At 41.3% G+C, this 10,876-nt stretch overlaps 1 protein-coding gene and 1 pseudogene across 1 annotated transcript; both read right to left on the reverse strand.

Annotated features, from left to right (window-relative positions):
- Positions 1 to 110: 110 nt before the first annotated feature.
- OR7C2 (olfactory receptor family 7 subfamily C member 2) lies at positions 111 to 1,469 on the reverse strand. The gene is given in 5 exon segments (XM_028095286.2): positions 111 to 719; positions 721 to 771; positions 773 to 804; positions 807 to 1,081; positions 1,432 to 1,469. Coding segments are annotated over 5 exon segments (1,005 nt in total).
- A 533-nt stretch (positions 1,470 to 2,002) lies between these two features.
- On the reverse strand, positions 2,003 to 2,513 carry LOC148165142 (large ribosomal subunit protein eL21 pseudogene; annotated as a pseudogene).
- Between the last annotated feature and the right edge of the window lie 8,363 nt (positions 2,514 to 10,876).

The following is a 10,876-nucleotide window of genomic DNA, read 5'->3' on the forward strand; positions in this document are numbered from 1 at the left end:
GGGAAGAACCAAGGCAAGCCTTGCTTGGAAACATGTAAAATTAGGAAAAATAAAAATATTACCTGAAGGAAACTAAGATTTGTGGTCCTCAGTATTGTGTGCCCAGCTACTCAGGAGACTCCTGTAATGGTCCCAATGCTGAGAGGCACCGCCCTCCTGAGGGGTGTGCCCAGGGCCCCCTTCATGTCCTTGTTCCTCAAGCTGTAGATGAAGGGGTTCAGCATGTGGGTGACAATGGTGTACATCACCAAGGCCACTGGACTCGTCCTAGTGGATGAAGTTGCTGCAGGACTGAGGTCGACCCCAAGGCCTGTGCCATAGAACAAGGAGACCACTGAGAGGTGAGACCCACACCTGGAAAAGGCTTTGTACTTGCCCCTGGCTGATGAAATTATCAGGATGGAGGAGAAAATCTGAGAATAAGAAAAGATCCCAGAGAGAGGAAAAACACCTAGGACAATAGTCACAAAATACACCACTAAGTTATTGATGAGGGTGTCAGAACAGGCAAGCTTCAGGACTTCAGGAAGATCACAAAAAAAGTGTGGGATTCCCATGTCTGTGCAGAAGGACAGCCTCAAGAGGGTCAAGGTTTCCAACAGGGAGCCCATGACACTGATGCACCAGGACCCCAGGGCCAGCAGCCCACAGAACTGGGGGTTCATGATGACCAAGTAGTGCAGGGGCTGACAGATGGCCACAAACCGGTCATAGGCCATCCATCATTCTCAGGAGTAAATTGTCCAGGCATCCAAACACAATGAAAAAAAAATATCTGACTGAGGCATCCTTCATATGTTATGGTTTGCTGTGAGTCTGGATGTTCTGGAGCATCTTGGGGATGGTGGTGGAGGTGAAACAGATATCAGCAAAGGACAAGTTGGAGAGGAAGAAGTACATGGGCGTGTGGAGGTGGGAATCTGAGCAGATGGCCAGGATGATGAGCAGGTTCCCAGTGAATGTGACCAGATACATGGACAGAAACAACCCAAAGAAGAAAGGCTTCAGATCCAGGTCCTCTGTGAATCCCAGGAGGAGAAAATTCCCAACTCCTGTTTGGTTTCCCCTTTCCGTGTGGCTACTGGGTTTGCCCAGAAGAAGGGAAAAAGCAACACAAGATTAACTCCAAATAAGCATTCCCCAGAATGATAGAAATTTCCTTAATGCAAACCCAGGGGATTCATGAAGTCATTCATTTGACTAATGATCGACTGTCTTTGCTGACAAATTGTGGTTACCATTGCTACCTGGAAAAAATTGTCTCTAAGGTCAGTGGTTTTCAAATCATGGTCCCTAACATCAACAGCATCACCTGGGAACCTGTTGGAAATGTACATTTTCAGGCCCACCTGACCTAATGAATCAGATGTTCTAGCTGTGGAGCCAGCACTCTGTGCCTTGACAGGCCCTCCTGGGGACTCTGATGCATACCCAAGTTTGAGGAGCTCTGCTCTAGTGCTTGTCTGCATCTCTAAGCAGTCATTCCTGATGTCTGCTCTTGCACTTTCTGCTGTGCTTGTGGGAATGGGGAATTCCCTAATGCCAGGCAGATCTTCTAATCTTTGAGAGGTTCTTTCATTGTACTGCCTTTCTGCAATTTCTATATCTTAGCTCCTCTGGACCTTGGGTGTTCCTTCTGCTAAAAAAATAACGAATATTATTATTTTTAATTATCATTTATATTTCATTTATATTACCAACATCCCTATATAAATTCAGCAAAAATGGAATTTATAAATATAGTGTCCTAGAGTTTATTTACTTATTTATTGATAAATTTTAAAAATTATTTTCTAAATTCCATTATAGTTAAAGTACAGGGTTAGATTAGTTTCAGGTGTACAATATAGTGATTCAACAATTCTATACATGTCTCAGTTCATCATGATAAGTGTACTCCCTAATCTCCTTTACCTATTTCACACATCCCTCACCCACCAACCCTCAGTTTATCCTTTATAGTTAAGAGTCTTTTTTGTCTTTTTTTTTTTTAAACGTCTTGAGGTCTTTTATTTTCTTTACATTTATCATGCCATGAATTCATAGGGAATGGGTTCCAGCAGTTTGGGTTCCTTTCCATTAGTTCTCACGAAGTGTGCTTCTCTGGGTGGGGCAGGCTGGTGCTTCCGTTGAACCCAAATACCTTTCTCTTTGGCTTCCTTCTTTTTCTGATCATTTTCCTTCACACACTTCAGGAAGCTGTCTTGGCTCTTTGAGTGTTTAATATGCTCAATGCGTACATTAATTCTCTTGGCAAGAATCTTGCCCTTAACTTGTTTGTTTACAACAATGCCAACAGCATGCTGAGTAACATTGTAGACTCTTCCAGTTTTGCCATGGTAACATTTGTGGGGCATTCCTTTTTGAACAGGGCCCATTCCCTTGATGTCCACAATATCACCTTTCTTATAGATTCACATATATGTGGCCAAAGGAACAACTCCATGTTTTCTAAAAGGTCTAGGGGACATATAGCGGGTACCTCTCCTCTTTCCCTTTGTGTTGGTCATTTTGGCGAATTACTGGAAGATGGCAGTTCCAGCCGAAAGGCTTGTCTTTTTTTTCTTTGTTTTTTAGTGTGTGTGTTTGTGTGTGTTTTTAGTTTTTATTTAATATCTAGTTGGTTCACACACAATGTAATATTAGTTTCAGGTTGTAGAATTTAGTGATTCAACACTTCCATCACAAGTGCCCTCCTTCATCCCCATCACCTGTTTCACCCATACCCCCCCGCCCACCTCCCGTCTGCTATCCATCTGTTTGTTCTCTAGAGTTAAGAGTCTATTTCTTGGTTTGTCTCTCTCTTTTTCTCTCCTATGATCGCTTATATTGTTTCTTAAATTCATATCTGAGTGAAGTCATACAACATTTGTCTTTCTTTGACTGACTGATTTCACTTAGCATGATACCCTCTAGATCCATCCACGTTGTTGCAAATGGCAAGATTATATTCTTTTTTTTATGGCTGAGCAATATTCCATTGTATATGTATACCACATCTTCTTTATCCATTCATCTGTCAGTTATAGTGTCTTAGGCTTTCTAATAATTGTCTTCACATAAGTTCATCTTTTATTTATAGCCTTATCAAAGTATATTTGATTACAAAATATTGCACATATCTGATATATACATGTTGGTAAGTTTGTGCATATGCCTTCACCTGTGGTATCATTGCTATAATCAAGGTAACAAACATATCTGTCACCTCCCAAAGTTTCCTTGTATTGTTCTGAGTGGTTTTGTGTGTGTGTGTGTGTGTGTGTGTGTGTGGTAAGAATACTCACAATTTATCCTCCTAACATATTTTAAAGTGTACTATACCGTATTATTAACTATACCTAGTATGTTATACACCAGATCTCTATATATTATTCAACCTGCACAACAGAAACTTTATACCCATTGAGCAAAAATTCCCTATTACCTCTCTTCCCAGCCACGGACAACCAACATCCTATTCTCTGCTTCTGTGAGTTTGATGATTTTACATACTTTATGTAAGTGGAATCATGCAAATCAGAATTTGTACTTCTGTGTCTGGCTTATTTCACTTAGCATAATGTCCTCCAAGTTTATTCATGGTGTCCCAGATGGCAGGATTTCTATACAGTATTTTAATGTATTTTAGGTTTACTGTCATTAATAATGATATTCTCCCAAGTTATATCTCTGATATTGCTATTAAAATAGGAAGGATTTTGATTTTTTTGTATTTATAAACTATGGGCATTTTTGGATTTTATTAATAATTTTAAGTTTTTCTATAATATTTACATACTTTCTCCAAATAATATCAATTTACAACACCTACTTATCTTTAGGTCTTTTTACATTGGTATGAAATTCAATACTGCTCAAATTTATAGTAAGAGTTCTTCATTTCTTTCAAAAGTATAATCCTGGAGTTTTGTAATTTTATAAGATGTTCACCATAATTTAGGATATATAAAAATATTTTTATCAACTTAACTTACTTTTTTTTTTTCTATTCCTAGATACCTTAGAAGGTCTTTTAAAGGCATAAGTGTTTCATGATTAACAGTTAAGAAAAAGGGGCACCCAGGTGGCTCAGTCGTTAAATGTCTGCCTTCGGCTCAGGTCATGATCCCAGGGTCCTGGGATCGAGCCCTGCATTGGGCTCCCTGCTCAGGGGAAAGCCTGCCTCTCCCTCTCCCACTCCCCCTACTTGTGTTCCCTATCTCACTGTGTCTGTTTCTGTCAAATAAATAAAATCTTTAAAAAAAACAATTAAGAAAAAATAATGTTAAATCTGATCTCCGTATTCCCTAATAAATTTCTTTTTAAAAAAGTTTTAATTTAAATTTCAGTTACTTAACATACAATATAATATTAGTTTTAGACGTACAATTTAGTGATTCTAATATTTGCTTTTCTTTTTAAAGTAAGCTCTACATCCAACATGAGCCTTGAACTCATGATCCCAAGATCAAGAGTCTCATGCTCTAGTAACTAAGCCAGCCAGGTACCTACATTCCCTAATAAATTTCAATGTTTAATGTTAGGTGTGGAGCAAGAGACCATACAATCTATCAGAATAAAATAAATAAAAAACATAGATGATATAAATTTATATATGAAGATGTATAATCTTTGAAAGTAATTCTCTCCAAATAAAAAGTCTAGAAATAAGAGAAGAGAAGAGAAATAAGAGAAGAAAAGATCAATAACGGGGCCATAAATTGAAAAAAATTCTTAATGATAAAATGTGCCACGCAGAAAATTAGAATATAAAAAATAATAAAAAAGAATGAAATCTTGACTTTTGCAACAACATGGATGGAACTAGAGGGTATTATGCTAAGCAAAATAAGTCAGTTAGACAAAGACAAATATCATGATTTCACTCATATGTGGAATTTAAGAAATGAAACCATGATGTATATGGGGGAAGGGAAGGAAAAATAAATAAGATGAAAATGGAGAGGAAGGCAAGCCATGAGAGACTCTTAACTCTACAGAACAAACTGAGGGTTGCTGGAGGGAGGTGGGTGGGGGATGGGCTAGATGAGTGATGGGCATTAAGGAGGGCACTTGATGGAATGAGCACTGGGTGTTATATGTAAGTGATGAATCACTAATTCTACTCCTGAAACCAATACTACACTATATATTAACTATCTTGAATTTAAATCAAATCTTGGAAGAAAAAAAATTTATGACAATTTGAAAGACTAAAAAAAAGAAAAAAGAAAGTCTATTTCGACTGTTGTTTATCAACACCTGGGAAATTACAACTAAAGCAATTCAAGGAGAAAAAGACATAAGGGACTTTAAGTATGGAAAACACAACTATTTTTCACCGAAGATAATGGATTGGCTGCAGGTAGTGAATTGGCAGCTGAAAACCTCTGAACTGAGTATGATTTTAGTAACGCGGTTGATATAAAACACATATGTAAAACCCAGGAGCCATTTTAAAGTAACATTCAGAGGCATGAAAGTACATTTGGTGTGTTTAGCAATCATTGCTTCTATTTCATTCCAAAATGTTTTCATTACCATGGGAACTCTGAACTATTTTTGTAACTTTTCTGTAAATGTAACATTATTCAAAAATAAAAATTAGCAAAAAGAAAAAAGTGGGCGCAAGAGAAAAAAACCCTAGCAGTGTTCATATGTGCAGTTATATTACTTAGAAAATAGATCACAGGGCCACCTGGGTGGCTCAGTCAGTTAAACACCCGACTCTTGATCTCAGTTCAGGTCTCCATCTGGGCGGGGGTCGTGAGTTCAAACCCCCTGTTGGTCCCCACGCTGGGCATGGAGCCTACTTAGAAAAAAAATAGATCACAATTGTTTCACATGTTAACACAAATATAAATCTGGAATAGGGACTGGAAACTTGCAAATACACAGTAAATGAGAATGATGCATTTGTTAAATTAGCTAAAATTTCTTGAGGACCTCCATGTGTCAAACACTTGTGCCCTAGCTTATTTTAACATCATTACTATATATATATTTTTTAAGATTTTTATTTATTTATTTGACAGAGGGAGACATAGCGAGAGAGGGAACACAAGCAGGGAGAGTGGGAGAGGGAGAAGCCGGCCTTCCACCGAGCAGGGAGCCGGATGCGGGGCTCGATCCCAGGATCCTGGGATCATGACCTGAGCCAAAGGCAGACGCTTAATGACTGAGCCACCCAGGCGCCCCTCATTACTATATTTTTATTTCACAAATGAATATGTGTTTGCAGTAACGCAGCGATAATAATAAACAGGGATAGATGCTCACTAGGCGATAGAGACAATAAAAAACCCTGTCAAGCATCATCTCCCTTAATTTAATCCTCATGTTAACCTTCTGAAGTGGGTACTACTATTCTAGTTTTACAAATGTGGAAGCTGAGGCACAGAACATTACGTAACTTAATAGATCAGAAGATGTATGAACGGACTCGTAAGCGCTAACAGCATGGAATCCCAGGGAACGTTTCTCGCTTGAATGAGTAAGTGAAGATTTTCCAGATGAAAGAAGACAGGAGTGTCTTTGGTAGAGGAGAACAGAGGTGTTTGTAATGGCTCCCAAAAAACTGAGAGGAGGAGAAAATTGAGAGACACGGGAATGGAATTGTGTAGACTGTTTTAAGTAAGTGGACTCTCACCAGCATCTTATTCCCATTTGTACTGCCCAAAATGCATCCTCTGAGAGCTTTGCCTGCCCCCATACCTTTTTCCCACAGCAGACACTCTGATGGCATTGGGGCATCTCTAGTTCTGTGTGTCCTTTATTCCCTGGCGGATGGATATTCAACTCAGCTCCAGGGAAGGACAAGGAGGTGGTGTCAGGTACCTGTTCTCCAAAAGGGTGCAGCTGAACTTCCTCCTTCCAGGAGAGTTGAGCTGTAGATGAGATGAGGACATTGCATATTTACTATTTATAGGTCCTCGGAGGTTGGATTCTGACAATTCTCATTAAATTAATTGTGCTGTTATTACTCTATTCTCTGAACAACTTGTTTCCCATGAGTGAGGGAACCAAAATGGAAAAGAACTTCTCTTCTTCTGGGTTTGTCCTCTTGGGAGTGTCTCGGATGTTGGATACATGTGTACCACCCTATGGCCCCCCTAAGTCATGGTGTTCTTTTCTCCATGTGCCTGACCTTCATTGTCTTCTTTTGTGTCAACATTTGACATGGAATTTCTTTGTCTATCAAAGGCAGAAGCAGGTGTATTTTTCAAGACTCCATGAGTCCCAAGCACTTTGACTAGGGATTGTAAACAGGGATCTGAACCACATGTAACTCCCAACAAATGTTGGGTAGTTACACAGAGGAAAGGTGGAGATTGGCCCTTGTGTTGGGTGGAGGGTAATAAAAAAAAAGCTCATTATTTGGCTGCACATGTAGAATTTTCTTTGCAAAAGTCCCCCAGGTGCACTTAGTTTTTTCATCTGGAGTAAACACATTCGTGTCTTTAAGCTTACATGGCAGAATTTTTCAGGCTATATACCCAGGTAGGTTATTCAGAGCATTCTTTCCCAGGAGGAAATATTAGAGCAGAGGTTGGCAAACATTTTTGTAAAGGGCCAGATAGTAAATATTTGGGGCGTTGTGGGCTATATGTTCTCTGTGGCAATTACTTATGTACCATGGTGCATAAGCATGTATAGACCGTATGTGCACAGGTGGGCGTGGCTGTGGGTATGAATGTCCTGTGGTTGCTGTAACAATTTACCAAGAGCTGGGTGAATTAAAACAATAGGCATGTATTCTGTCACAGTTCTGGGAGGCCAGAATTCTGAAATCAGGGCTCAGAACGGCTGTGCTACGTCCTGAGGCTCTAAGGGGAAGTCTATTCCTTGCCTTTCCTGCTTTTAGTGACTCCAAGCATTTCTGGGCTTTGTGGATGCATCATTCCAATCTCCACCTCTGTAGCTGCATGGTCTCCTCATCTCTATGTACCTCTTGCCTTTGTGTCTCCTTATAAGCACATCCGTCACTGGATATAGGATCCATCTGGGTAATCCAGGGCGATTGCATCTCGAGATCCTCAATTATATCTGTAAAGACCCCTTTTCCAAATAAGGTCACATTCACAGGTACTAGAGTTGGGATGTGGCATATCGTTTTGGGGGCCACCATTCACCCCACTACACTGTGTTCCAGTAAAACATTTTCATAAAAAAAAATGCTGTGGTTTGCATTTTGTGTATGGGCAGTGGTTTGCTTCCCCTCTTAGTAGATTTAGACATATGGAGCTGATAATCTTAGAGAACATTGTAAAATTAAAGAAAAATGAAATATGGCTTATTTTATGCTAGCGGGGTTCACCTACTAGACATCAGTGATGTCTACATCATTCAGACCGTGGCTTATTTAACTCTCTCCAGACTGTGGCTTACTAAACTGTCAGACCCATCCACTCTCCTGACCCTCTTTCCAACAGAGCTGCCGCCTATGCCAATGTACCCCATTAAAGTCAACATAAAGAACTTCAAATCTTAGCTCTCGGAGAAGGCAGAGTGGAGACCCTGCCAGGAGCTGTCCTTTGGTTCTTGTGCTGATGACGCCAACAGCCTGACAAGCAATTCTCTTACTAAAGATGCCTGAGAGTAGCCCTTCTGGACCACCAGAGCCTAGAGCAAAGAACACAGATTTCCTGGGTTAAATTGTGGCAGCCTTGACCAGAGTGTAGGAGGAGAGAGGAGGGACTAGGCTGTGTAAGCCTGGTCCCTTCTACCTAACTGGTAAGATGAGTCATTCTCCATTACTGGGTAAGTGGGAGGCCAGAGAGTAATGAGTAAGAGACCCGCATGCGGTAATTTCGTCTCTGGCCTTTGACTGGAAGGTGCCCAGGTGTGCCAGAGACTGCTCAACGCGCGGGTCTGAATCAGGAGTGAATTTTGCCGTGCTTAGTGCTCAGGAATGGGTTCCTCTTTGGTTTTCCCGGGAAGACCAGGTGAGCACTATTTTCTTGGGTGCACTCTGTAATTTCCCAGTGGTTCAGCTTGTCTTTCCTCTCTGATGCCTTAGGTTTCCAGAAGCTCAGAAGCAAACCAATTTCCCCTCTATTTCCCCATGCGTTCATTTTAGCTCAGGGATGGCCCCATGCAGCGCGGGATGAGGATTAGGAAAGCAGTGTCCTGGAGGTACAAAATGTAAGCGGTGTCTCCTTGTGTTGTCCTGGGCTCCTTCCCTTAGTCCGGGCCCCTCTGCACCGATTCTTGGCCAGAAGCCCTTTCCTTGGTAACCAGATTTTTCCTTTTTGGCTTTCCCTGAAGTTCAGAGGTATCCCTGCAGGTGGAGTGTGCTCCCCTTCCTCTGGCGTCCTGTGTTTCCTCCTGGTTCAGGTGTAGCATCTCCAGTGGCTACATCTTCCTCTGGGTGGAGGCGCGCATCTTTCCCTGGTCGCTTTCCTTTGCTTCCCTCTTGTTTCAGCCATACTCGGTGTCCCCAGGCCTCTCGCCGGCTCAGCCACACACCTTCAACTTTGTTTCTTTTCCTGGTCTCCCCTCGGCATAGCGCTGCACTGTTCCCCTGCAGGGGGGGAGCAGTTCAGCCTCTGGCTGAACACCTGCAGATTTCCTCCAGCCCCCAGGTGACCCGGCTGGGCCTGTCCTTTCAGTGGTGCTGGATTCCTCTTGGCTCTGCAGCATGTGGCAAAGTCCGAGCATCCCACCAAGCGCTGCTTCCCCTCCGTGCAGGACACGCACATTTGCACATTTGTGCTGCATCCTCAAGGTGTTTACCCCCCAGAGAGAGACCTGGGCATGTTTCCCCACAAATTCCTCCACAGATCTGTGTTTCCTACTTGGGTTCCCTGCGGCACAACCCGGCGCTCTTTCCTCTGGCATTCCATTTGACAGGAGTATCTTAAACCAAAATTCTCCATTTCTGTCCCTCCTCCCCTCTGCCCCCCATCAAGCCTCTATTCCTGACTCCCAACTTGGCCTTAGCTTATGTAGGAAATATCAAAAGCCGTAATGATTTCCACATCCCTCTGAATGTGGTATATCTGCTAAAAACACTAGCAATCACAGATTATGTTACCCAAGAATTTGTCCCAGACAAAATTTTTAAAAGATTTTATTTTTAGGGCTCCTGGGTGGCTCAGTCGGTTAAGTGTCTGCCTTCCGCTGAGGTCACAATCCCAGGGTTCTGGGATCGAGTCCCATATCTGGCTCCCTGCTCAGTGGAGAGTCATCTTCTCCCTCTATCCCTGCCCCCTGCTTGTGATCTCTGTCTCTCTCTCTCTCACACTCGCTCTCTCCAATAAATAAAAAATAAAAGCTTAAAAAAAAGATTTTAATTTTAAGTAATCTCTATACCCAAGATGAGGCTCAAAGTCACAATCCCGAGATCAAGAGTTGCATGCTCTTCCAGCTGAGCCAGCCAGACACCCCCTGGACAACTTACAGTGTACTTTTACTATCTCATATCTAAAATATGGATTTCAGTCCATAAATCATTCATATAGTCATTGTTATTCCTTACAAATAAATGTTTAGACATTATTGAGGAACAAATTACTACAGTATTATAAAATACGTTCTGTGATGAGTTTACAGATTTTTTTTTAAATTTTATTATGTTATGTTAGTCACCATACAATTCATCATTCGTTTTTGATGTAGTGATCCACGATCCATTGTTTTCATATAACACCCTGTGCTCCAGGCAGTACATGCCCTCCTTAATACCCATCACCAGGTTTTTAATTTTTCATTTTAGAGACATAATCCAGGCCCTGCTTTAATACTCTATGGCAGAAGGGAATATTCTCACCAGGAATTGCTATGCTCTCTTGCACATTGGGGAATTATGAGGGAATTCTCCCACTTGAGAGCTAAGTTCTTTCCGTCTTTAGGCTACATTAAGTCAGCATATTTATTTACACTGTCTTGGGTT

This window comes from Eumetopias jubatus, unplaced genomic scaffold, assembly GCF_037043125.1.
Source record: "Eumetopias jubatus isolate StellerSeaLion01/CBP00866 unplaced genomic scaffold, mEumJub1_p1.0 scaffold_1, whole genome shotgun sequence".
Classification (NCBI taxonomy): Eukaryota; Metazoa; Chordata; class Mammalia; order Carnivora; family Otariidae; genus Eumetopias; species Eumetopias jubatus.